At 35.2% G+C, this 23,876-nt stretch overlaps 1 protein-coding gene across 3 annotated transcripts in view; it reads right to left on the reverse strand.

Annotated features, from left to right (window-relative positions):
• CFAP46 (cilia and flagella associated protein 46) overlaps nt 1-23,876 on the reverse strand; it is a 78,741-nt gene that overhangs the window by 50,761 nt on the left and 4,104 nt on the right. The window contains exons 4-17 of one of the 3 annotated variants that reach the window (XM_030486345.1): nt 23,061-23,125; nt 22,362-22,526; nt 19,272-19,395; nt 17,836-17,930; nt 16,872-16,979; nt 15,775-15,874; nt 12,910-13,008; nt 11,394-11,584; nt 9,552-9,780; nt 8,247-8,367; nt 5,781-5,904; nt 4,766-4,896; nt 1,780-1,931; nt 1,126-1,259 (exon numbers count right to left, since the gene is read on the reverse strand). In XM_030486345.1, coding sequence (XP_030342205.1) covers nt 1,126-1,259; nt 1,780-1,931; nt 4,766-4,896; nt 5,781-5,904; nt 8,247-8,367; nt 9,552-9,780; nt 11,394-11,584; nt 12,910-13,008; nt 15,775-15,874; nt 16,872-16,979; nt 17,836-17,930; nt 19,272-19,395; nt 22,362-22,526; nt 23,061-23,125 — 1,838 coding nt within the window. Of the gene's footprint in view, nt 1-1,125; nt 1,260-1,779; nt 1,932-4,765; nt 4,897-5,780; nt 5,905-8,246; nt 8,368-9,551; nt 9,781-11,393; nt 11,585-12,909; nt 13,009-15,774; nt 15,875-16,871; nt 17,278-17,835; nt 17,931-19,271; nt 19,396-22,361; nt 22,527-23,060; nt 23,126-23,876 lie in introns of those variants that run through there. The other 2 variants (XM_030486342.1, XM_030486343.1) reach the window with 2 other exon arrangements.

Below are 23,876 nucleotides of genomic sequence, written 5' to 3' on the forward strand. Positions count from 1 at the left end.
ACAGAAGTACAAAAGTGATGGGACTCTTGCTCAAACTATTTCATGGCCAGATCTTTATAAGACACCCCTTCCAACCCTTGTATGGACCGGGACTCCAAAACACAGTCTACAGAAATAGCTTCCTAACCCACACTCCTGAACTTATAGCACTACTTACAAAAAGCAATATTAAAAACTGCAGTTTTGAGTGACCATACAGAATTGCCATGCTTGAGTCACAAAACCAAAAGCACAAACTGGCACAAGGTATTACTATGTCAACAATGGTACAGGACACAGTAGACCAAAGTGTTTTTCTCCTAAAAATTTTTAATCTAATTGGGTAAGTCCAAAACCAGCTTAGCAGCAAATTTTGGAACAGAATCCTCATCATCTTTGTCCCTTGGTTCTGATAAGTTTGTATTTTTTTTCCCCGTTTTACTAAACATTTGCAAGCAGACAGTGTGAGAAACTACTTAATCTTCAGACCTAATGAACAGACTTAGGAACACAACTCTGATATTCAACTCTTTCAGGACATGACCACTATCACAACAAGGCTAATATTAGCATGAATGTGAACAGAAGAAGTTTCAAATGTCGCCTTCAGAATTCTCCCCCGTCTCCTCCTTTGCAAGAAATAATCATGTGAAAAAAAACCCTGATACTTGCTATGTTCTATTCTCTCTTATTCATTTCAGTTGATGTGACAGAAGAGACTGGTTTTGCAATTCATTCTATGTATTCAGATACTCAGACATCATTATAGTTATAGGAGCTATAAAGCAAAACAAAACAGGGTTTGATTTGGGGAAATATAGTTTTAAATACAGAATTTAATGGTCTTAAATGTCAATATAACACAGATTTAACAGTTTTTAAGGTTGGGATATTATTTTCAAAGAAATAAATGTTAAACGAAAAATAAAACGCACACTCCCGAATGAAAGCAATCTAAAGAAAATTATCTCAAATGATTTCTTTAGATTCTTATCCTTTTCCCATTACCTCAACTACTTACAAATACGAAGCATCTGGTGACAAGGAATTTTACTAAGAAGAAATAACTTTTGCAATTATCATCTGAATGTGATAATAACAATCTGTTAGAGTTCTTAGGTCTTTTTACATATTAAAGAAGAGCACCTGTATGTTTTCCATTCTGGATCACTTTCAGAAAGATATGAAACATATCCTGAATGACTCTGACTTGTATCTTCTGGAGGTACAGCATGATCATTCAGTTCAATTCCTTGCAATCTTAATAAATGAACAGTTGCCTGAAAAGATACAGAGAAGCACATTTTCTACCCAGGTTATCATTGTGAAAATAGGCTGTGACTTAGTGTTAGTGCTGTTACCTCTTCAAAAATCAGAAAATACAAATGCTTTTTCAGATGTTGTACAGGCATGTACAACTGCATGGAACATAATGTAAAATACTTCGTAATCTTCCAATTGTCTGTAGATAATTCTACTAAATAATTTAATTTTGAAAATTATATATATATATTTTTAACCATGCTGGAACTTTAAGGATCCAGAAATGTCACATCAAACATTTATAGTAGAATCCCTTGTAAAAATGTATTATCACCACCTGCAGTGACTATATCTATAGTCACTTTTACACAATATTTTGATAAAGATGCTTCATGAAACAACTTCTTCCTTTAGTTCCTGTGGAGATAGACAATAATTAAACTGAAAATTCCAGTGCTTTAAGATTTATACATAAAATTATACATAAAACTTAGCTAAATTAAACAAATATGAATGATAGCTGTGCAATTTATTTACCTCTGCATTAATGAATCTTATTTCTGCTAATATTCTGAGTAAATCTCTTTCAAAAGAGAAGGATTTAGCAGTTAGTAATGATTCTCCTGGTAAGGTGTCACCTTGACCATCATCCATCACAGTTGTAGCAGCTTTCTTCTTCTGTGCTACAACTAAAAGACAGAATTCCTTTATTATTACCAGGCAAATCAGAAAAAAAATCACCTTCATTTTAAAATATAAAAATTCCTCCATGTTCTTAAATCCACAAGAGTTAACAAGTACAGATTTGAAACTGTTTCATTCACTTTTTTTTTTTCATCAATCTATTGCACTCAAACCCTCTTCTTCTCAAGCATCGCTGAGGTACCAGTTACCTGCAATGTTGCTGCATTTGTGCTTCAACTTCAATAGTTGCAGCAAATAACTTGCTCCAGTCATAGCACGAGTACTGAGATTACATTAATATGAATATAACTCATGGCCTCTAGTTCAATTTCATTGCATCAATGAAAGGGGAGCGCTGACCATTATGTAGTGGTTAAAATCTCACTTTTTTAAAATCACGGAAGGGGTTGACTTTCTGGCAATGTATACATCAATAGAGAGAAAATAGCATTATTTTTTCTTTGGTTTAATAATCAAGAGAGAAGACCAAAATTGTTTTGATATAAACACAAAGTAAGAGCATAAAAGCTGTCACAGTGGGTTTCCTCTACATTGTTGGCCAATGGTGGGTGTTTGAGGAAAAGTAGGATACACAAAGCTGTTTCTCTCCTGGCCTATCTTCACAGTTTTTCAGAATCTGCATCCAATCAATTTCCTGAACCAGAGCTTCTGTTTGACCATTGAGTTTGATACTCTTTGATAAATCTAACTTACTAGTCTTTGCCTAATTTTTTAACCATATTTCAATATTCCAAAATAACCTTCTAATTTCTGTTAAAAAGTAATGTTCTTGTTTTCTTAAAACCTCCAGTCTGATAACTTGAGTGGATTGCTCCTGGTGCGTAGACCAATCACACATATTTAACTTCTCCATACAAGCCATATTTCATCTTTCATCTCTTTTCCAAGCTAAAGGGAAAAAGAAGTACTTACCAGAAACTCAAGGCAACCACGTGCCCACCATCATTAATAGGAACTGGTATGGTTTTTTTCTCTAACTCTAGAATATCTTGAATTAGTTGCCTTTGTTCAGGCCTGACAAGCCAGCAAGCCTCTGTAAAGGGTCTTCACAATACAACTACTTTTGCTCTATCCTCAATATGATATATGTAAAGAAAACCTTTCATATTTCTCACCCACTAATCCTAGAATCACTGACTGGTTTGTTTTGGAAGGGACCTTACAGCTCATCCACTTCCAGCCCCCTGCCACGGGCAAGGACACCTTCCACTAGAGCAGGTTGCTCCAAGCCCCTGTGTCCAACCTGGCCTTGAACACTGCCAGGGATGGGGCAGCCACAGCTTCTCTGGGCACCCTGTGCCAGCGCCTCAGCACCCTCACAGGGAAGAACTTCTGCCTAAGAGCTCAGCTCAATCTCCCCTCTGGCAGGTTAAAGCCATTCCCCTTGGCCTGTCTCTACAGGCCCTTGTCCAAAGCCCCTCTCCAGGTTTCTTGTAGCAAAGAAAAACTAAGTGGAACATGAAAATGAACAGTGCAACAGTTCTCAGAGAACTCCAGTCAATCACAGTTTTCTCTTCCTGTCTTGAGTATCTACAAGCCTATTCACTTTTCATTTAACTGCAAGTAGTATTTCCACAGCCAGAAACTGCCCAGAACGGATTACCTCAACTGCTCCATCAAATGCAACATTGTCTCCTTCACATTGACAGCAACATGTAACACTCAATGGAAGTATGAATGGGTTTCCAGGAGGCTGTTCTTGAGAATGGAGACCTTCAGTACAGTCACAGTTAATGCTGGATTTCTAGTGACTTTCTGCCTCTGAAAGCATCAACCAACTTCAGCAGCCTTGTAACAAACTTTAATTGAACCATTTGAAACACTTCTGAACAGAGATGTTCAACAGTGACAACAGAGACAACAGTGTCTTGATGTCCTGCCTACCCAGGAAAAGACACAGACAAAATTACAAAGCCCCATAAACATTCAGAGTATGAGAAAGACACCTTTACCTTGGAGACGTAAAACTTGTGAAAGAAAAAAAGAATATACCAGTTCCTATTAATGACTGGTTTGGTGCATGGTTGCCCAGAGTTCCTGGTAAGTACTTCATTTCCCCTTTAGTTTGGAAGAGATGAAAGATGAAACATGACTAGTCTGGAGACACAAAATTTGAGGAAGAAAACAGGCAAATTAATGCCATATTTTAAGTGGACCTTGGAAACAATCTAGAGAAAAATGTGGAAATGGTTCAATTAACATTGGGTAGGAAAAAAAAAAAATAGCCAACAGGGTGTGCACTAGAATTACATCTATTCTTAACATGAGTTTTATGAACTCCCAGGCAAAAAACCCCAAAACTTTAACAAGATACACGTAAAAGTCGGCAAGCAGCTAGTGGTTTGAAAGTGCTCTTTCACTGAGTTGAGAACTCTTTTAACATGTGTGGCTGGTTTTCAGTAGACCCTCAAGGAACAAGGCACAGACAATGGGGGGTACCTCAGAGGAACCACTAATAAGGGAACAAAAGGTAAAAAATGTTACCACATGAGCCTCATACAGAGTGACTGATAATCCATTTTTCCTCAGCTTCCTCAGGTAATTAGGTATGACAGAGATGGGTAATATGGACCTAGATGACCATTAGGGAATGAACTTATTTTCTTAGACAGATAGATACATTTCATACAAGTACTTTTCTTTCACACGAGTGAAACATTTCTGAAGGCAGAGTATGGTTTCAAGAGAAAATGTACTGACCAACTTTTAGATCCTCCCGTGGGAAGGAAAAAAATAATATTGGCTGACTTTTTCAAGTAACTCTAATAAATGAGGAAAAAGTTCCTCTTACAACATTTGAAATAACTTGTTCACTCACCATTTTTAGGCTTTGCTGCCTTTCTAAACAAAGTATCATCGTACAAGAGACAGAATCTGCATGCTGCACGGCAGACATCCCACACTTCTTGTTTACGTGCAACTTTTGCCAAATCTGCCCAAAGTCTAATTCTACCAAAGATAAAGCATACATAAAATTACTTCATAAGCAGGATCAACAAGAACATCATGTCAGTAAGGATGGCCATCAATAGCATTTTAAGGCTAATAAAAATTAATGGAAGACTTCTTATCAGTCGGGAAGATAACACTATTACTTTATTAATTATTTAATTAAAAAAAAATCCCCTCAGTATATGAAGAGTGGGGCAAAATTCTTGCTTTGGATAGTAACTACACTGAAATTTCAAAATGTGTGTGACACCCCTATTATCTATCTTGTAAAATAAACTAAATATTTCAAAACTGATGTTGAGAATTTCAGAATAAATCTTGAAAACAAGTTTGGATTTAGTATTTTTTATATAACAATTTTACATTTCCTCACAGGAACTTTTTTTTGGGGGGGGAGGGGAAGAAAGGAAACATCTCCTTTTAAATCAAGAATGATAAAACAAAACCTGTAATTTTCCTATGGATTAATCTTCCTGACCCAGAATGGACTACTTCATTTCTTTATCAAAATGGCTGTAGCATGGGATGCGGTACAAGGACCTAAAACCACACTGCAGCAAACTTTCAGGTTTTCATCAAGTTACTCAGTCTTCCAGCCTTAATCCACTCATTTTCTGTGTGTTCAGTTCACACCAATAGGTGATTTTGTGCATGTGAGGGAGATTAGAAGCAGCAGAAGAATACAGTTACACAGAGCATGTGAACATAACGGAACTTTTCAGACAAAATTAAACACATGCTTAAATGCTTTGCCAGCTCTGACTCAAGCATTCAGTCTCTTACAAGGTGTCATCAAGTAACTTAACAGCTGCAGTAAGAAACTTTCCAGTTAGACACTTCTACACAGGATGAAAGAGACACTTCTTGACTATAGGAATTACCTCTCTCTGTCATTTCCATTTCTCAGGTGTTTCAAATGTTCATCAACTTTCTCCACACTTTTAATATGATGCCGTGCTTTAGCACAGAGGTAGCTTATTTGAGTCCTACTTTCACCTGAGGAAACTTAGCAAAGACAAAAGAATTTGAGGTAAATTTTATGTACAAGATATTAAAAAATCCAAATGAAGGGTATGTATTTTGATTCATAACTGGTTTCTGAAACACACAAAATCCAGCACTTTTTTAAGCTCTTCAAGCTTTCCCCAAACCAACCAACTAACATGAAAAACACCCCACCAGCGTGTATTCTGGTTTTTCTGTATGTTCAGATATAGTAATCCCATACAAAAACTGATTTATTCTTGTTTGGCCCCCAAATACCTCAAGCACACCTCTTTTCTGACAGGACATGCATTGCTCTGATTAGCCTCAGTCAAGAGTAAATGGGTGAAGTTAATACATAAAGTTCACATGCATGCTGAATTTTAAGTACACTTACCTGATCAAACACATTTTCAATCAATATTAAAGTTCATTGTTTTTTAATTTGAGAATACTGACTTCTGGTTTACTTCGTCAGCAAGATACTGCGCAAAAATATTAAGCAAAGATATTACGAACACGTAATAATGATGCAAGGGAGGAAGAAGCTTGCTCCCTGAGGTAGAAAATTACTTCAGTGGTACAGATACAGCAAAAAGAGGTTGGTTTTTTTTTCATATAATGACATAGAGGAGATGGTTTGCATTAGAACACAAGTAACTTTGATGTGACAGGGAAATCCAATGAGTTTGGACGTTCACTTGAATCTAAGAGATGGTCCCTAGCACAATGCAGACTGAGTAAGTTTTAACTTCATCCTCAAAAAAGTCACCAAAAATAGCAGAAAATACATATAAAGTATTTTTGGCTTTAATATATATATCTGCAGGTTCACTTGCATTCATTTACAATGAAAAGAGGAAGATGTAGTGTTTTACTATTCTTGCTAAAAATGTTTTGCAATGCTTTATCTAGCATATAAGGCTGTGATACACATAGATCAACTGACAGACAATGTTCAGTACAATGCACAATGACAGTAATATAGTGTAAGGTTTTAGGGCAAAGAATCGGGGATTAAAAAAGTACCTTTTTCTCTGGATCTGTGGGTACAACTCTCCCTAAATTAGGCCAGCACATACATCAACAAAGAATGAAATGGTGATTTACAGTTATTTATGCAACTTAAATAATACAGTTATTATGCAACTTAAAAGAAAAAAAAAACAAACCACTTGCAAATCTGATGTCTTGTCCTATGTATATTTTAAAAATACAAGTTGTATATATATTTTCTTACTCCTTCAATAAACATGTTTCAGTTTGTTGTAACTTAAGTGGGTTTCAACTTAAACAGGGGAAGTTCAGGTTGGATATAAGAAGGAAGTTCTTTACTGTGAGGGTGGTGAGGCACTGGAACAGGTTGCCCAGAGAATTGATAAATGCTTCATCTCTGGCGGTGTTCAAGGCCAGGTTGGACAGACGGTGACGTGGTCTAGTGTGAGGCACCCCTGTTCGTGGCAGGGGCTTGGAACTAGATGATCTTAACGTCCCTTCCAACCCTAACTATTCTGTGATTATAAGTGTCATGGAAAGATCAAAAAACATTCTTTAGATGACAGCCTCAGGAACACCTGAAATCTTTCAAAACAAAATCTTACAAAAGGTTGTATCACACAGGAATATTTTGATAATAGCTGCTTTGGAAGCTACAGGACTCCTGGAGCATTCCGTCCTCCAGCATTATCTCTCCCCTAGGGGTACATGAGGTATCTTCAGGAAGTTAACTAAGTCACACACTTGCTATATTGCCAAGATAAGATAGAACAGTTCAAGCAATCTGGAATACCTGTTCCTTGTCCACTCTTCTTCAACAACAAGCTGTATAGTCATGAACTGAAGCAGTTTGTGACATAAGGAACATGCCTATTTATGATCCATGTTTTAGAAAGTAAGTAATTCATGCCTAGATCTCCATGCAAAACTTGATCTCTCAAAAGCAAGATTTTAGACTAGAAAGACAATCACAATATAGAATAAATACCCAATATTGTATTTAATTAACACAGAATATTATGAGGTGAATTTCAGAAAGTAACACTTAAAACCGACCTTGTGTAAGAACATTCAGGAGTGGCACACAGTGAAAATAAAATTACAGCACAACTTATAGCACAACAATAAGATTCGGATTAATTCAGAGGGCAAAACAATAACATTTCCTCTCCCAGTCTCACAATATAAATCTTAGATCCCTACTGAAATCGATAGGCACTTTGCCACAGAAATCAGCAGAACTGCCACTTCATCCATATTGCAATATTCTCTACATATTGCCACCAGATGTTATGCCCAACCTTCAAGACTGTGCAAAGCTGTCAATGTCAAGTGCAGTGACTTTTAGTCACATGTATGTACATTACCTTTAGCTTCATTTTCACTGTCAAGCACTATCTGAAATAAATCAGGAGCTAGTGCAAGACCTGCATTTACCAGCAGGGATCTCTTTTGCCTCACATTATCTTTCTGCTTTCCCCTTTTAACCTACATAAAGAAAAGAACAAATTGTTAAAACGTTCATTCTTATTATATTCTTATTTGTATATCTTATTTATTAAACATAACAGAATGCAGATCGTATAACTTCCTACTAACAAAAAATACCTATAGGAATTTTGTATCTTCATAGATCTTACACATCATTCTGCAATATTATTGTTGTTGAAAGTGACTGTAGAACTTTGGTTCGATCTTGTCATGAACACATCAAAGATAACTGAATACAAAGTACAATTCATGCTCCTCATGGATCTTTACAGCATATTCCTCAGTGTATAACCTGTCATGTTATACTTTCTTAAATAAAGAACAGTATTTGTTTAGAAATCATCAGTAAAATATCCATTATGCAATAACTAGGAATTGCTACAAAATATTAAGAATTCCCTAGTCCATCAGAATTAGCTACAGTTAGAGGTGTATGCATTTTTTTTTAAATAACCTTTAAACAGAGTAACCTTGCATGAAAAAGGCATTAAAACTAGACAAAAAAAATCTTCACTTTTCTTTGTCTTAACAACAGACATATCCACTCACCAGCAACTTTCCAGTACTGATTTTAAGTTCAGTGAACACATCTTAATTTCTGTGAATATTCCAAAATGGTGTATAGATGAAAATTCTTTTTGACAACAATCAGTTGCCAACATTTTTGTTCAGTGCTGAGGCATCACAACAGAATTACATGCAATAACCCTTGACAATGACTACACTGTGACTTTAAATTATATTATTTAGCGTCATTTGTTAATGTGACATAATACTGATTTATCCCCAAGCCAGCCAGGACGTTTAGCTATTTGGCCACTGCTATTCTCATTAATTAAAAATACTGTTCCATGCAATGAAATCTTAATTGTTGACAATTATGAATAGGCTTCTTTTTTGCTGATTTTTTTGCTAATGAGTAACTTCACCTCCCCCCCAAGAAATAAGCTTTGAGTATAACTGGAAAAAATCCTCTATTGCAATCTTCAGAGTGTGAAGCATCATGACCACCATAGAGAGAAGTTAGAGATTTTCAAGGCAGCCAACCAATGCTAATTTGCTGAAAGCAAGCTGATGCTGGCTACTAATACACAGTTCTACTAAACAGCTGGCTTTCTTCTGGAAGAATCTGATAAGCAAACCTATTTCAGCTACAGACCTTATTCTTCATGATTACCTACCTGTTCAATCATCATTACTGCCCGATCCTCTAGACGCTCAGGTGACTTATACAGCATACTGCGCACATGAAGACGGTTAAAAGCCAATCTTAGATGTTCTTGATACTGCCCACTGTTGTTTAGACGTATAGCTTTTTGCAAATGTTCCACAGCAGCCTCTATTCTATCCCCATCTTCTTCAATACGAGCTACTTCCATATGAACTTGGCAACGCAACAAAATCAACATGCTAAGAAATACAAATTTAAATGTAAACTGTTAAATGAGGCAAACTGAAATTCCTAGACCTAAAAATTACCCAAAGTGAAATTCAATAATTAAAAGTCACTCCAGTACTTGTCTCTTTCATTTTAAATATGCCCTTTTAATAAAATTACTTAGAAAATTTAACTGCATTTTACTTGCATGAGAAAACACAGCCATGAAGAAGCAACATGTCTTGTAGACTGATCTTTGTGTGTTAGCAGAACTGTTTTTCAGTATCAACACTGAAGTTATCACTTAGGTATGCAGATCAAGTGAACAGATTTTCAAAAGTATTTATTAACTAACTGCCAGAGGGAGCACAATGAACTGCACAATGGCCACTTTTGATCAAAGTTCACCCTCTGTTCCTAACATTTAAGTAGAAGCTAACACTTCTAAAAAAATCTAGCCCTGACTAGCTAAAAAAGCTAACTCCTTTCACAGATCTGGCTCACCAGAGGCACGCACACTCACTGCAGGCAGTGTCTTTGCCCAGGTGTTACTGAAACCACTCCATGAAGCCAGCATGTTTTCAGTGAGGACTGCGTGTTCTCCAGTCTCAGGTCCACTATGCTCCCTTATCCATCACCTGCCACAGGAAGCTATTCATGACAGCTCTGAGCTCTACATGCTACCTCAAATTATTTCCAGGAAGAAAACAAAACAAAAAAATAATCAGATAAATAAAAGCAATGTTATGAAAACTAGAACAGAAGGAAGGTTTTCAAGGCTATCACACATCACGACAAAGAACGAATGTATGTCTACGTTGAAGATAACCTGACCAGGCAAGAGTCACCCTTTTATTGCAGACCAAAGTAGTTACAATTAATGTTACAATCAAAATGAAAATGAAGACAGGCAAATTAATAGGGACAATGACTTCATGCAATCTCTAGTGACACATCAGCACTGAGGCTAAGTCTACTGGACTGTTAGGAATAGACAGAAAAGAAAAGCCAAAGACCTAACCCCCCAAAAGACTGACCTGCCAGCTTTTAGACAACTGTCATTACTATCATTTAGTATAAATATCAAAGTCGCGTATGCTGATATTGCACTCTTTATATGGAAACCATGAGAAAAAAGTATAGTAATACAACATAGTGGATTTGTACATTTGCATATATGTTTCTTCAGGGATCTGTTTCTTCTTTATGCAATTAAAAGATTACATTTTAAAAACACTGAAAATATATTACTCGCATTCCTCTGTAATACCACCTACTGTTCTGCTCAAATGATAGATTATGTTGTTTGTTACCAGCTCTACTCCAAAAGTTATGATCTTTGTTCTTAGTAGTCAGCCTATACATATTACACATAATTTTGATTAACTGTATTTTTGAATTCCTGATGAATTCCAGTACTTGCTATAGGCCATTAAACAGTGTGAGATTTTGCCTGAAAGGAACCTCTATTTAAATGATTGACAAGGAAATGTGCACAATACACAGACACTAACTTATAACAAGCTAGTGGAAAGTTTTCCAAGACACTTAACATCATAGAGCTTGAGCTTTGAAATAAGTTTGATGCTCAGTCATTAGACCGTTCAAAGTAAAAATTTAAAAAGTACACAGCATAGAAAAATACCTGTCAATCTCTTCAAGGACGTCAGCAACTGATATCAATGGCTTTCGTACACGTTGATGCAAATTGTGCTGTAGTAGTGGTAAGCACAGGTTCCACTGGGTTGTACAAACAACCTGAATCACATCAGGATCACCCAATTGAACTGCATGTTTTAAAGATAACTCAAGATTTTTTATCAATGCCAGTTGAGCCTACACAAATGAAAAATTCATTAGCATATATTGCATTTAATGAATATAACTTCTTACATGTTCCTCCAAATTTTAATCTTAGGACTGTTTCCAATAGGAAGTAGTCCCTCAGTCAACAGACTTCAGAAACCTTGGTTTTGTTTTTTTTTTAAAAGCTGTTGCTAACTTAGGAGTATTTCTTTTAGGTACTCCATGCTGCTACTACATATTTCAGGCAGAAGTCTGTCTGCTATTCCCCTTTCTTATGGTAAACAGAAACTGATCATTGTGACATATTTGTGAATTCAAAATTTATTTTTTTTTAATACCAAGCTACAAATGCGGTGTTGGAAAGGAAAAAAAGAAATACTATGAATGGGATTTGCCATACTGTCAAACAAACTTGGTTCCTGTTAAAACTAAAAGCAAATCCTTACCTACAGTAACAGACATTTGATAATTAGCAAGTTCTTTTTAGAAGTTATGTGATTAAAACCAAAAACCCTCTTCAACTGCAACCCTCTCCTACACTGTGGTAGGAATATTTAGAAATACCTAAACATCTAAATATCCTATTTTTATTTAAGCACTATTATTAGTGTTTCATATTATGAGGAATTCATGAAATTGTTTTTTCCAAAGATGAATGGGATTTCTGAACTCCAAAAGGTAAACAGTTATAGATAAGAGTAAGTTTATGCACTAACACTATCAATTTCCATGAAGCATATTCATACTTCCCATTTTAGGAACTTTAGGTGCCTCTAATAGCTGTTATAAATTTCTCATTGTAGGCATCTATCTAATCCCATTGATAATATTGACAATTTAGGCTTCTACTTTTGATGGCTTGAATTGTAACTGAGTCAACTGGCTATAGAAATCTAAGAAAATCTTTCCCACTGTGACAATTTATTGAGAATAATGTGCATTTCTCTGACCTAAGAATCTGTATGAGATCACCCATAACACGCAATAATAGTTGAGTTGGACTTAATGATCCTTATGGGTCCCTTCAAACTGAAGATATTCTATGGAGACACCTCCCATAAATATAAAATCGGAAAACTCGAGAGCATTGCCTTTGCATGCCTCAATGCTACCATCTTTACTCTTGGAAAGTAATATATTATGAACCTTTGTAGTCAGACAGAAGACTTAAGGGAGGAATACACAACTGTTGTTTATTTTTAGCCATTTTGTCCTTGGAAGCCCAGTTAGAAAGAATATAAAGTTTAAAAGAATTTCTGATCAGTATAATGTAGCTAAGACACACAAATCCAGTGCAATTTCCAATGTTTAGCAAACTTCCGCTTTTCTCTCAAAGCACATGTTAAAGAGCATACCTCAACGACTCCTTGGGTATAAGTCATAATTTTAGGGCCAAGTTTTTTTGCTTCATATTCACATTCCAGGCATTCTATTTCAATAAGTTTCCCTTGCTCCTGCGAAGTAATAATACACAAAATTCTAATTTTAATAATTAAAAAGGAACACAATGAAGACTTAACCCATGCAATTACCCTAATACAGCACTGTACTTTCTTACTGGAGATCCCATTACACCAGCTAATTAACTGAAATGATAAACAGGAAGTAGACTTTGTTGTTTGAACAGCAGCCACTTCTTTCTAAGCCAAAGCTGCAAAATAACTTTACCAGGATTTTTAAAGTTGTTCATTGCTAGGCTCAGCAATAAGAAAACCAGCATATACTTGATTGTTCCTATACTGTAAACTGATTTCAGTTCTAGAAGATTCTTGCTTGCTAGTGTTATTGAAAAGATACATGCTTGGAATAAATGAGAGATAGTCAAGACAGAAAGGATTCATTTTGATGGCAACTTTTATGTGAAAAAAGAGGCTAGATTTCTAACACCTCAGGAAAAATCTGGCTATTAAATCATACAAATTATACATATGAATCGTCTAAGATACTTCGTATTTGGTTTCACATGGTGCAGTAACGAAGGCCAGACAGCATCTCCATTCATCATTCATTATGAACTGTTACCAAATCACTCAGCATGACCTTTGTAAATTTAACATTCCCATGACTGGAAAACAGATGAAATCCTGAAAACTTAGATGAAAGCAGAACTGCCACTATCATGTAATGACAAATACATAGAAGGGATTCATGTTATAGCTGAGGAATCTGTCAGTATTTGGCAAAAGCCAAGGAACTGGAACTTGATATAGATTTCTCTCACTCTGCCATGAAGAGGTCACCGTCAAAACGATGCCAGTCAACCTAAAGATTGTCACTTGAACACCCACTAACCCTAAGGGAGAAGGCCGAAATAAAAGCAAGGCTTATCCACTGCTGCTGCAGAGTAGATACTTGCTATTACTATCTATATGAATACTTGAATTAAATCCTTGTCAATCTTTGATCTAGAGGATTTAAACATATCTCAGTGGAATGCTATGGAATTGTGTATGATTTTAGACTTGCAGGAAATTTTCAGAAAAAATGGGCCTGAAGCAGATATCTGGAATAAAAAAAAAATAAAAATCAGAGAGGATAAGTAAAATTTACATTACAAGTAACTGAAAGTAGGATCATTATAACAGAAATTTGGAAATACATTTTGAAATTTGTTTGGCAGTATTTGCCATTTACATTTACTTACATGCACATTCCAGATAACTAAAAACTTATTAAAACCAGCACAACCAGGCACTTCGTTATACATTTTTCTATCTGGAAAACATACTAATTTTCTGAATAGAGTGATGAACAGTTCTGTTTCTCAACAGGTGTATTTGTTTTGACTGAGATAGAGTTAGTTTTCTTCACAGCAGCTGGTACGTGGCTCCATTTTGGATTTGTGCTGAAAACAGCGTTCATCACACAGGGATGTGTCAGTTATTGCTGCACGGCACTTGCACAGTGCCAAGAGCTGTTCTGCTCCTCACTCTTCCCCGCCAGTGAGCGCGCTAGGGATACACAAGGAGCTGGGAGGGGACATGGCCAGGACAGTGGACCCCAACTGACCAAAGGGAATCCCAAACCATATGATGTCATGCTCAGCAATAAAACTGGGCAGGAAGGTTGTTGCTGATCTGGGACTAGCAGGGCATCAGTCAGGTGATGGTGAGCAATTTTTTTCATTTGCATTACTTATTTTTTCCATAGGTTTTATTTTTCTCTCTTCTTTTTTTTCCTCATCTTTTCCTTACAATTTATTATTATTTCTTCTTCGTTATTAAACTATTTTTATCTCAAGACACAAGTTTTCTCACTTGTTACCCTTCTGATTCTCTCCCGCATCCCACCAGGGGAGTGAGTGAGTGACTGTGCGGTGCCCAGTTGCTGCCTGGGATTAAACCACAACAATGGGGAAGGAACAACGATAAAAAAACCAAATCTCAGAGCCAGCTGGATGTAGAAATCAAAAAGGGCACACATATTGAAACACTAGTTATTAGAGAGACCACACAACATTTTAGTCTAAGAATACCCCTACAGCAACAGTATAATAAAACTACTACAGAAGAGTAAAAAATATTAAATGTTACTAAATAACAAATGGGAAAATTGCTGGAAAATTAATCATTCCTACCAAATGAAACTGGGAAATGTATAGGAACAAACACTATCAGAAAAGATCCACAAAAAGGAAAGGATTAGGGAGTGCAGTTGGGGCACAGTGCCTCTGGATTTCTCGCTCCAATGAGAGACCTATGCCCAAGTCCTACTTTCCAGAAAAGGTAACTACTTTGGGGGACTTTTTTTGGCAGGCTTTTTTGAACTCCTCCTTCCATCAATCCCCTAGTCATGCTCCAGACAAAGACTAACACAGATGTATGCAACATTAACTGCCTTTAGAGCTTAGATCCTGGTGATCAGTTACAATCTCAATGGGTAAACTGGTTAAAACTTCAAAATCTGCAGGCAGCATTTAACGTCCAGGCAAACTGTTCCACAGATAACATTTAAAAAACATAGGCAAAAATTTACAGCTAACATTTATTTGCCAAAACTAACTGCACTGCTAACTACCCTATTCTATACCCTACCTTCTGATCTTACACCTTCTGTCTAGTTTAGTAATAGATCACTTACCCATATTATTATTTATATCAATGAATATATAAACAACACAGAGAAGGACATAAGATCCCAGTACCATCAGTATTATTTTTAAATTATAATCACAAGAGAGGTATTTAAAAAATAAAATCAACCTTAATATTAATACTTACAGTAATCCCAGCTCTCTTCAAATCAAGTATACAATCATATGCAAGCTTAATGTAGTTTGCTTTCAAAGAAAAATGAGCTAATTCCAGAATCAAAGGAATCCTTTAAAAATAGAAAAACATCATTTCAGAGAATCTGATATTGCTCTTTTATGGAATTAGAAAAACACTATATAAAAGTAACTGTACAAAATATCTGAAAACCTTGCAGTCATCTGAACATTAGAGGACATATGATTATATTAGTGATGTTCAAAGTCAACAAGGAAAAAGATTGAAAGATCAACGAAAAATACAAAAGTATATCTGCTTATGGAAAGGAATTAGTACATTAGTTTTGCATAAACTTTTCCTGAAGAACATCATAGAAAATACAGAATGAAATGTATGCAGCACAAAGATGGTGAAATAGCAAAAGAAGATTGCAGGTAATTCTGGAAATACAATGCAGTCAACTGTCACACAACTTAAACCAGTCAAATCCACTGGTTAGTTATTTGGGAACTAAGAACAAAGAACAAAGAATACACACAATAGGAGACTGTGTTCTAAATATTTGGCTCTCCGTAAATAACCAAACAAGCACAGCATGCTGTCTGGGATAGGAGAAGTAAAGAGCTATCTTAATATTGTCAAAGAAGATTGACCTTAATGAGTAAACACACAATATTACTTCCATATGTAACAGCTGTGGTATAACTACTGGAATAGAGAGTTCAGTTTAGTCTGCATTTCAAAATTATGCTGAAGAATTGGGAAGGGCCACAAGAAAAGCTAAAAAATTAACTAAAGTCTGAAAAACACTTGTCAGTTCTAAGACCTCTTAAAAATCAAATTTTATCAACAAGAAAGTGTTATGGAAAGATTTAATCATGTTATATAGACAGCTGGATGGAAGAAGATATTTAATCTTGGGTTCTTTAATAAAGCCAAGGATCTTTGTCTTTTTTTAAGATGACCTAAGTGTTAATGCCAGAGAAACCACTACAACTAAGTATGAGTTCACTCCTTCAAGATCAATGGGAATTTTGACAGACTTCAGTGGAAGCAGGATCAGCTTCAGCATCAGCTTTGACAAGGCTATGACAAGTAAAACTCACTTCATACTGAGAACAGATGCTGGAGGTACATTGTATTGTTTCAAAAGCACATATAAAGAATTCAGATTTGCGGTGGCATCTCTTGGAAATTTGTTTGTGTCCCACTGCCTGCAATATATTAGGAATTGATCATTATTTTTCATGAGAAATATTATTGATTAAAAACTTGAAATAACTCTCCTGACTTTAGAATAGCTGGTTCTTAGTCCAATCTACCAGTGGGATACTGGATTTTGAAATAGCAAAGAAAAAAAAATTAAAAATCAAGTCAACAAAACCTGCTTCAGTATGCCAGTAAGTTACTCTGAGAGAGACAGATACAAAGAACATTCCATCATAAGAATTTAACATTTCAAATGTTGAAGTAAATTTTATTCCAGAAGCAAAGAAAAACTGAGTGCAAATAGCCTTTCCTATAACATCAACATAAATTAATTCACTGTTACTAAGAGAAGAACTAATACTTTTAAAATGGGGAAGTGTTGAGACATTGGAAAAAATGAAATGAGATTTCGTTATTAAGTCTAATTTTCAAAATTGTTTTATGCCTTTAAAATCTAAAAAGATTTAAAAGTTTCAAAAGTATTATGCTTCCCATCTTTGTGATTCATGCATTATACTTTAGGTGTGATTTCCCCACTTCATCTTTACTCTCTTATACATGACTTGTGTACTGAAATGCAATCTGTTGGATACAAAAATGTCTTTCAACCTCTTAAATCCTTTCACCTGAGAATATCTGTACAACACACTACTCCCTACATTCCCAAAGAACTACCTTTTTAGCTGAGGCTGTACTCTAGACTGGACTGCCAGTTACTACCCAAACTGTCATTATAGTTTTCCTTTTAAGAAACTAATCTGCAGTAGATTTGCTACCGGCATATGGGGTACCAGAACCTGACCTTACCTCTGTAATATCAAGCATCAAAGTACAAGTATAAGGATACATTTTAATACTTACAACTTTAACATCTGCATTTTATAAATAATTGAAAAACAGACGGAATTTTGTATTTCCTTCTCTACCTGGGAAATATCCATTAGTTTGTGATATACCTATAAAATAATAATTTAATTATTAATTTACTAAAAAAAAACCCAACAAAGGACAGGGCTAAAATAAAGCAGGTATGTTGAATGTAGGCTTTTCATGAACTTTAAAGGCAGCGAGGCTACTATGATAATTTGTGTTGTTCTGCAGAGACACCACAAAGATCACCTGGTTGAGCTATACTGATCGTTACATAGTGAGGATCAGCAGTATCAGCAGAAATCCAAATGCGGAACTAACACTGTTTGATAGCACTCATTCTGAAATCATCTGATCCGGCTAGGAGAAATGAGCCCTATTCAGATTAATGTGCAACTATAAATTTTATATAACAAAAAATATTATGAAGAAATTACAATAAACTGTAGTTACTTCAATTTAACCTTAGAGTTACACATTAAGCATATGCACATCATTTCTTCTGACTCTCTCACACTGACTGCCCCTCACAATTAATACCAATTACTTAAGCCATACTGGCACAGTAAGTTTTGCAGGACTTGAGTATGCTGTTACTAAAGCACTCGATAGTGTGGATTGTACTTCTGTAGCCCTGCTGAGACACACAGCCCAAGAACAATTTTAGAAATCTTCTATTCTTCTGTTTAAGGTCAAGGCTCAACACTGCCTCTAAAAAATACAAAAGTAATTTTGAGCTTGTCTGAATGTTATTGCTTTGTTAATATCACACCTCTGGAAGGTCATATATTGGTTCTCTTCATTCAAATTATAAACAACTTTATGAACATATGCTCTTCAAGAGCAGTGATCGGGAGTGGATAGAAGAAGACAATAAACAGTATAGCAGAATGAATGAAAATATGACTGAACACAACTTCCAAGTTCTATTTCCCCATATCTGCTTTTGACACATTTGTCTTCAGCCTCTTATTTCCTAAATTAAGGGCATTTAAGAAATATGAACTATTATCATATTCTCCAATTCCTAGAACTATTTATAGGGTTCGAGTTGGGTCATTTAAGTATTTATCAGTATGAGAAAAGTCAACAGATGCTACATATGCCTTCAATGGCATAAAGCAGATTAAGTTGCACCTTCTGTGTTAATAGCAATTGTTCCCAAACAGAATTCTTAGGGTTAGTGACAGTAACTCTGATGAAATTATGTTGTATTAAAAGAACATGGAGCAGTAGCAAGTTCTTTAGCTTATAGTATCAAAAATATACAAATTGTAAAAACCTCTGCATATATCTACTACATTGTTTTGCAGCTGACATAATTTAAATGAAGGAAACAACATATTTAATGATTATAACCATGACCTTATGAAATGCAAAGAAAGCTCCTGTCTTATTGGAAGTTTAAAAATATTTTACAGCATTACCATTAGAGAAAATATTTGAGAGTATTTATCTGGAACATTTTCCTTGATAAAGATTGCTGCAGTAGAGGAAAACTCTTTTGCCTCTTTCAGTTTTGAAGCATCAAGGAAGCACTCGAGTAAATTTCTGCAGATCAAATAAATATTTTTATTAAACTCTTATTACTGCTTTCTGAAAGAATTCTTATTTTTTCAAGAGACTATATTCCAGGTACCACTCCTAAATGCAGTATAAGTGATTAGTGCTATAAGGCGTTGACTTAAAAAAGATCCTCTAACTTCTGTGTCTTTGTGTCTTCCAGAGATACAGAGCTGTTAACATACACTTATGACAGATCACAAAAATAATCTCGGAAAGGGAGATTTTTGTGAAATTTTTTCTCAACAGGACACCTGGAACTAAAACAATTATTTAAAGTTGTATGAGAAAAATATTTCTGTGAGATATATTCCAAGATTCTCCCCTCACTGCAGGAAAGGCTGGTATTTCAAAGCCATCTAGTAAAAGAAAACTATTCATGTTGGGAACTGCAAAACATCTACTGGATTTTCAATTTTATTGGATTTAACAGAAAAAGAGCCTGTGATTCCATGAAATAAATTAACACTAACAAAAAATTATTCAATAAATAAATACAAATGTAAGAAAAAAGAAATGCTACCATTAGATTTATAATACTAACGCATTGTGTGCACTTGTTAGTTCTCATCAATACTTCAGCAAGAGCATGTATGGTACAAAACAAGTGCATGCATGGTATTCTAGATAACCCTTAGCCTACCCTTTGGAATGTTTCGTTACTTAATTTTTTACTTACCTCCATTTTCAGCTTATAAAGAAAATGCTGCATAGCAATAAGCCATCAGAAATAGAAAAGTTCAGAAAGACAAGGGAAAAAATAGCAGAAACATCAAAAATAGCAGTAACAGGAACTGGAAATGGTCTGTAAAACAGCAGACCAAAATATCTCTGAGAAAAAGTTGTCTGATCTTGAAAAATTACATGGACGGTCTTCATTCTGCACATCAAACTATTTCTCTCAGTAAAATATCTCAAGGTTTATGCTTCAACTTCATTCAGGAAATGTAAGAATGGTAATAAATTGATACTGATATACCATTTATTAACAATTATTATCAAATTATTATCAAATAAGACTGTGACAAGTGACAATGGGTGTACACTGAAAAAAGAGCAGTTTGAAGTGGTAATTAAGAAAAACTTCTTCCCTGTGAGGACAGTCACATATTTTTTCTTAGCAGAAGTGACCATGTTTAAACATAAAAATATTTAAATCCCACCACCTGAACAACCCACTGATGATGTCCAAAAAATGGGTGTGCAGGTGTCATCATATAGACACCATTCGACATGCAATGGGAAGTCAGATTGAGACCAGTCATACATAGCTCAAACAAGCAAGCGTATTTTCAGTAGATACACTGACAATTATTTAAGCATACTGTATAATATGTTAACATGTACCTTTCTGCTATTCTTCTTATGGAAAAATGTATTTAAAGGCAACATATCAAAAGGCATTAGCTTATTCAGTCACTTAAAACCCAGCAGCTATAGCAGAAAGTAACAACATATGTGTCCATTTAAAAACTCTGGATCCATACCTATCTTTTAAAATTACCTTTAATAAGGTTGCATTTTTCATTTCCTTAGACAAGCAATAAGGAATCTCAGTCATGCTTAACAAGAGCATTCTTGAAATGGGAAAAATAACTACAACGTACTTCTTCAGCCACAAATTTGTCTTCAGTGAAATATCAATTGCCAAAATTCTGACTAGAATTAATTATTTAATTCAGGGTAAATTACAGTATACACACTTCTGAACAGTACTGTATGCAGAAAAACCTACGTATTTTCTAAATAAAGCATTAAATTGGCTGAAAATTTTCACTTACACCAGAAATAAATGTGGAAAGCCTTTTTATCCAACCCTAGATACTAATCTCTTCCCTAAAAACTATTAGACTTTTAAAATTTTGGTGGGTTTTTTTTTTTTTTTTCAGAATACTTGAAGATATTCTGTGAATGCACCTTGTTGGGAGGTTTAACTCTTGAATAACAACCTATTTCCCTTTGTTACCTCCCAGAAAGAAAATCTATTGGCTAAAACAAAACTACTAAGATTTATGCAAGTTATTCTTCTTTTCATAACTTTTGGCTCTTATTTTGCATAAGACTAGTTAAAAGAACACTTATTTCATTTATGCTTTGAAACATTAGGCCAAACAGTACATCAAAATTATCAGGGACAGCCTTTAATTTAATACTGAAGAAAAATGGCTATAATACTAGTTAGAAAAGAAAGCTTGATGTAAGCTAATTACATTGATAAGAACTATACATTACCAAATTACACATTAAAGCATGTGACTGACGTATAAAAACCACATAACTACTGATGACAACTCACCTCTGTATTCTTAATTGCTTTGTTAACAATACAAATACATATTTTGTTCACTGATTTTTCATAAAGTTTCATTTCAACACAGACTTATGGGTTAACAAAAGAAGAAATAGTAAGAAAGATAACTTAGGTTACTATATATATGTATATATATATAAAATCTGCATAATGAAGGAGGAGGAAATTAGAACGTATCCTGAATACATTCTCACGACCTTACCAGGCTGTTTCTTTCTATTCAGGAATCAAAGGACAGAAGAGATTTTTGTTTATCTATTTCAAGATAATGTTTCTTTACCCGAAGAAAATAGTTCTTAAAAAAAATAGGAGTTTGTCTTTCTCCTCACATAAAAGGACTGCACATGAGCAATGACTCAAACACTACATCTAAAATGACTGTGATGCTTCAGATTGGACCTGGGCCCTAACTGCCTCTGCCACTAAAATTTTAACCTCAAAGTAAACATTACAATGAAGCATCTTTTGCTTCATAAAATGAAGTACAGTTGTATATCTTAAAAAAGTTACGAATTAAGCTTTCTATAATTAATGTATCTACAATATGCCAATGAAATAAACATTACTAAAGACTACCTCCGGTGGCAGACACATGTACAAGAGGACTACAGAATGCCCAGATGAAAAACTACAATTAACTTACATCATGAGTTCTGCTCTCCATTCGTGGTCTTGCTCTTCAGTTTGGTTTAACACTTTAACAATCCGAGAAAGGCTGGGAATAAGGCAATGGCGGAATCCAGGCTTAAGATATGGCCTCACAAGTTTCCAATAAAGAACTGAGGTGTTATATACCAAAAAATAATATCTGAAAAATAAGAATCAAGAATGAAGTATTTCATGGACTCAGGTAGACATAAAATTACAGATGGAGTACTTTAAGACACTTTTAAGCAGCAAAAATTGGAACTTTTTCTGTGTTTAAATAAGAACCAATCCTGGTTAAGAATTGAGAATAGTCCAGCACAAGGAAAACATGATAATTCTTGCAACTATACTCTACTCAGTAATTAACCACTTAAAATAAGCTAACATGGTGCTCTCCATAAACATAAAAGGGAAAGAAATGCTCAGAGATATCTACTAGCCTTAAACAGGCTGATTCATCCCATCTGTTTAAGATTGTTCAGTACTATTACATTGCAACATGCACAGCAGTTGCAGAAGTGCAGAAGTACAGTAACAAAATGAAGGAAAATCCACAGATGAAAAAAAAACCTAAACAGCACAACACAAGACTACCTAGTAAAAATCTGAGACAAACAACTGAGACATTAGGCCAAACAGTGTATCAGTAACATTTCCTGAGATTTAAAGAGTTAATCCTATCAGTAGGGCCTACCTTTGATCATGGGTGGCAAAATCTATTGCCTTCATAAAAAACTGCACAAACTTTTCAAACTCTTCCTAGAACAGAACAAAAAAAAAAAAAAAAAAGTCAATGCAATTCAATTATGGTTTTTATAAACCAGTACATTATTTTTCCTGTTTCAGTAAGTTCACATCTCATCATTTTTATTTTCAGACCAATCTCAAATAAAACACGCTGCCATAATAATTTGCTGACATAGAAACAGAACAACTAAACATCAATAACAGTCTATTATTATGTTTTCCTGATTTTAAATTTTAAGACTGTATTTTCAGTTTCTTTCATTTCTGCAAAACTTTAATTATCAGGACTGAAATTTTTCAAACCTGCAAAGCTGTGTAGATTTTAAGCCTTCAGCAAAGAAGCTCAGAAACGTCCAAGAGCAAAGCCAGGAAAAAGAAAAAATATTGGTTTGTCCCATTAAAAAACTTGAGGTATTATTTTCTTCAGAAAATATCCAACAAGATTTTGAATGGTCACCTGAATGGTGTGTCAGGCATGCTCTTTTGATCATTAAAGCAGGGGGGAAGCAGCTTTTCAGAGGAGGACACAGGGGTCCTGGGACACGATGCTGAACAAAGGCCAGCAGCATGCCCTTGCAGCAAAGGTGGCTAACAGTATTCTGTTAGCCTTTGGTTGCTAGGCCCTTGTTAAGCCACCTTTGCTGCAAGGTGGCTAACAGGACACTGAGTAAGTGTTACCAGCAGGTTGAGGGAGGGGATCCTTCCCCTCTACTCTACTTGGCACTGCTAGGGCCAGGCTTGGGAGTATTGTGCCCGGTTCTGG

The sequence above is a fragment of the Strigops habroptila genome, chromosome 5 (assembly GCF_004027225.2).
Source record: "Strigops habroptila isolate Jane chromosome 5, bStrHab1.2.pri, whole genome shotgun sequence".
Lineage (NCBI taxonomy): Eukaryota > Metazoa > Chordata > Aves > Psittaciformes > Psittacidae > Strigops > Strigops habroptila.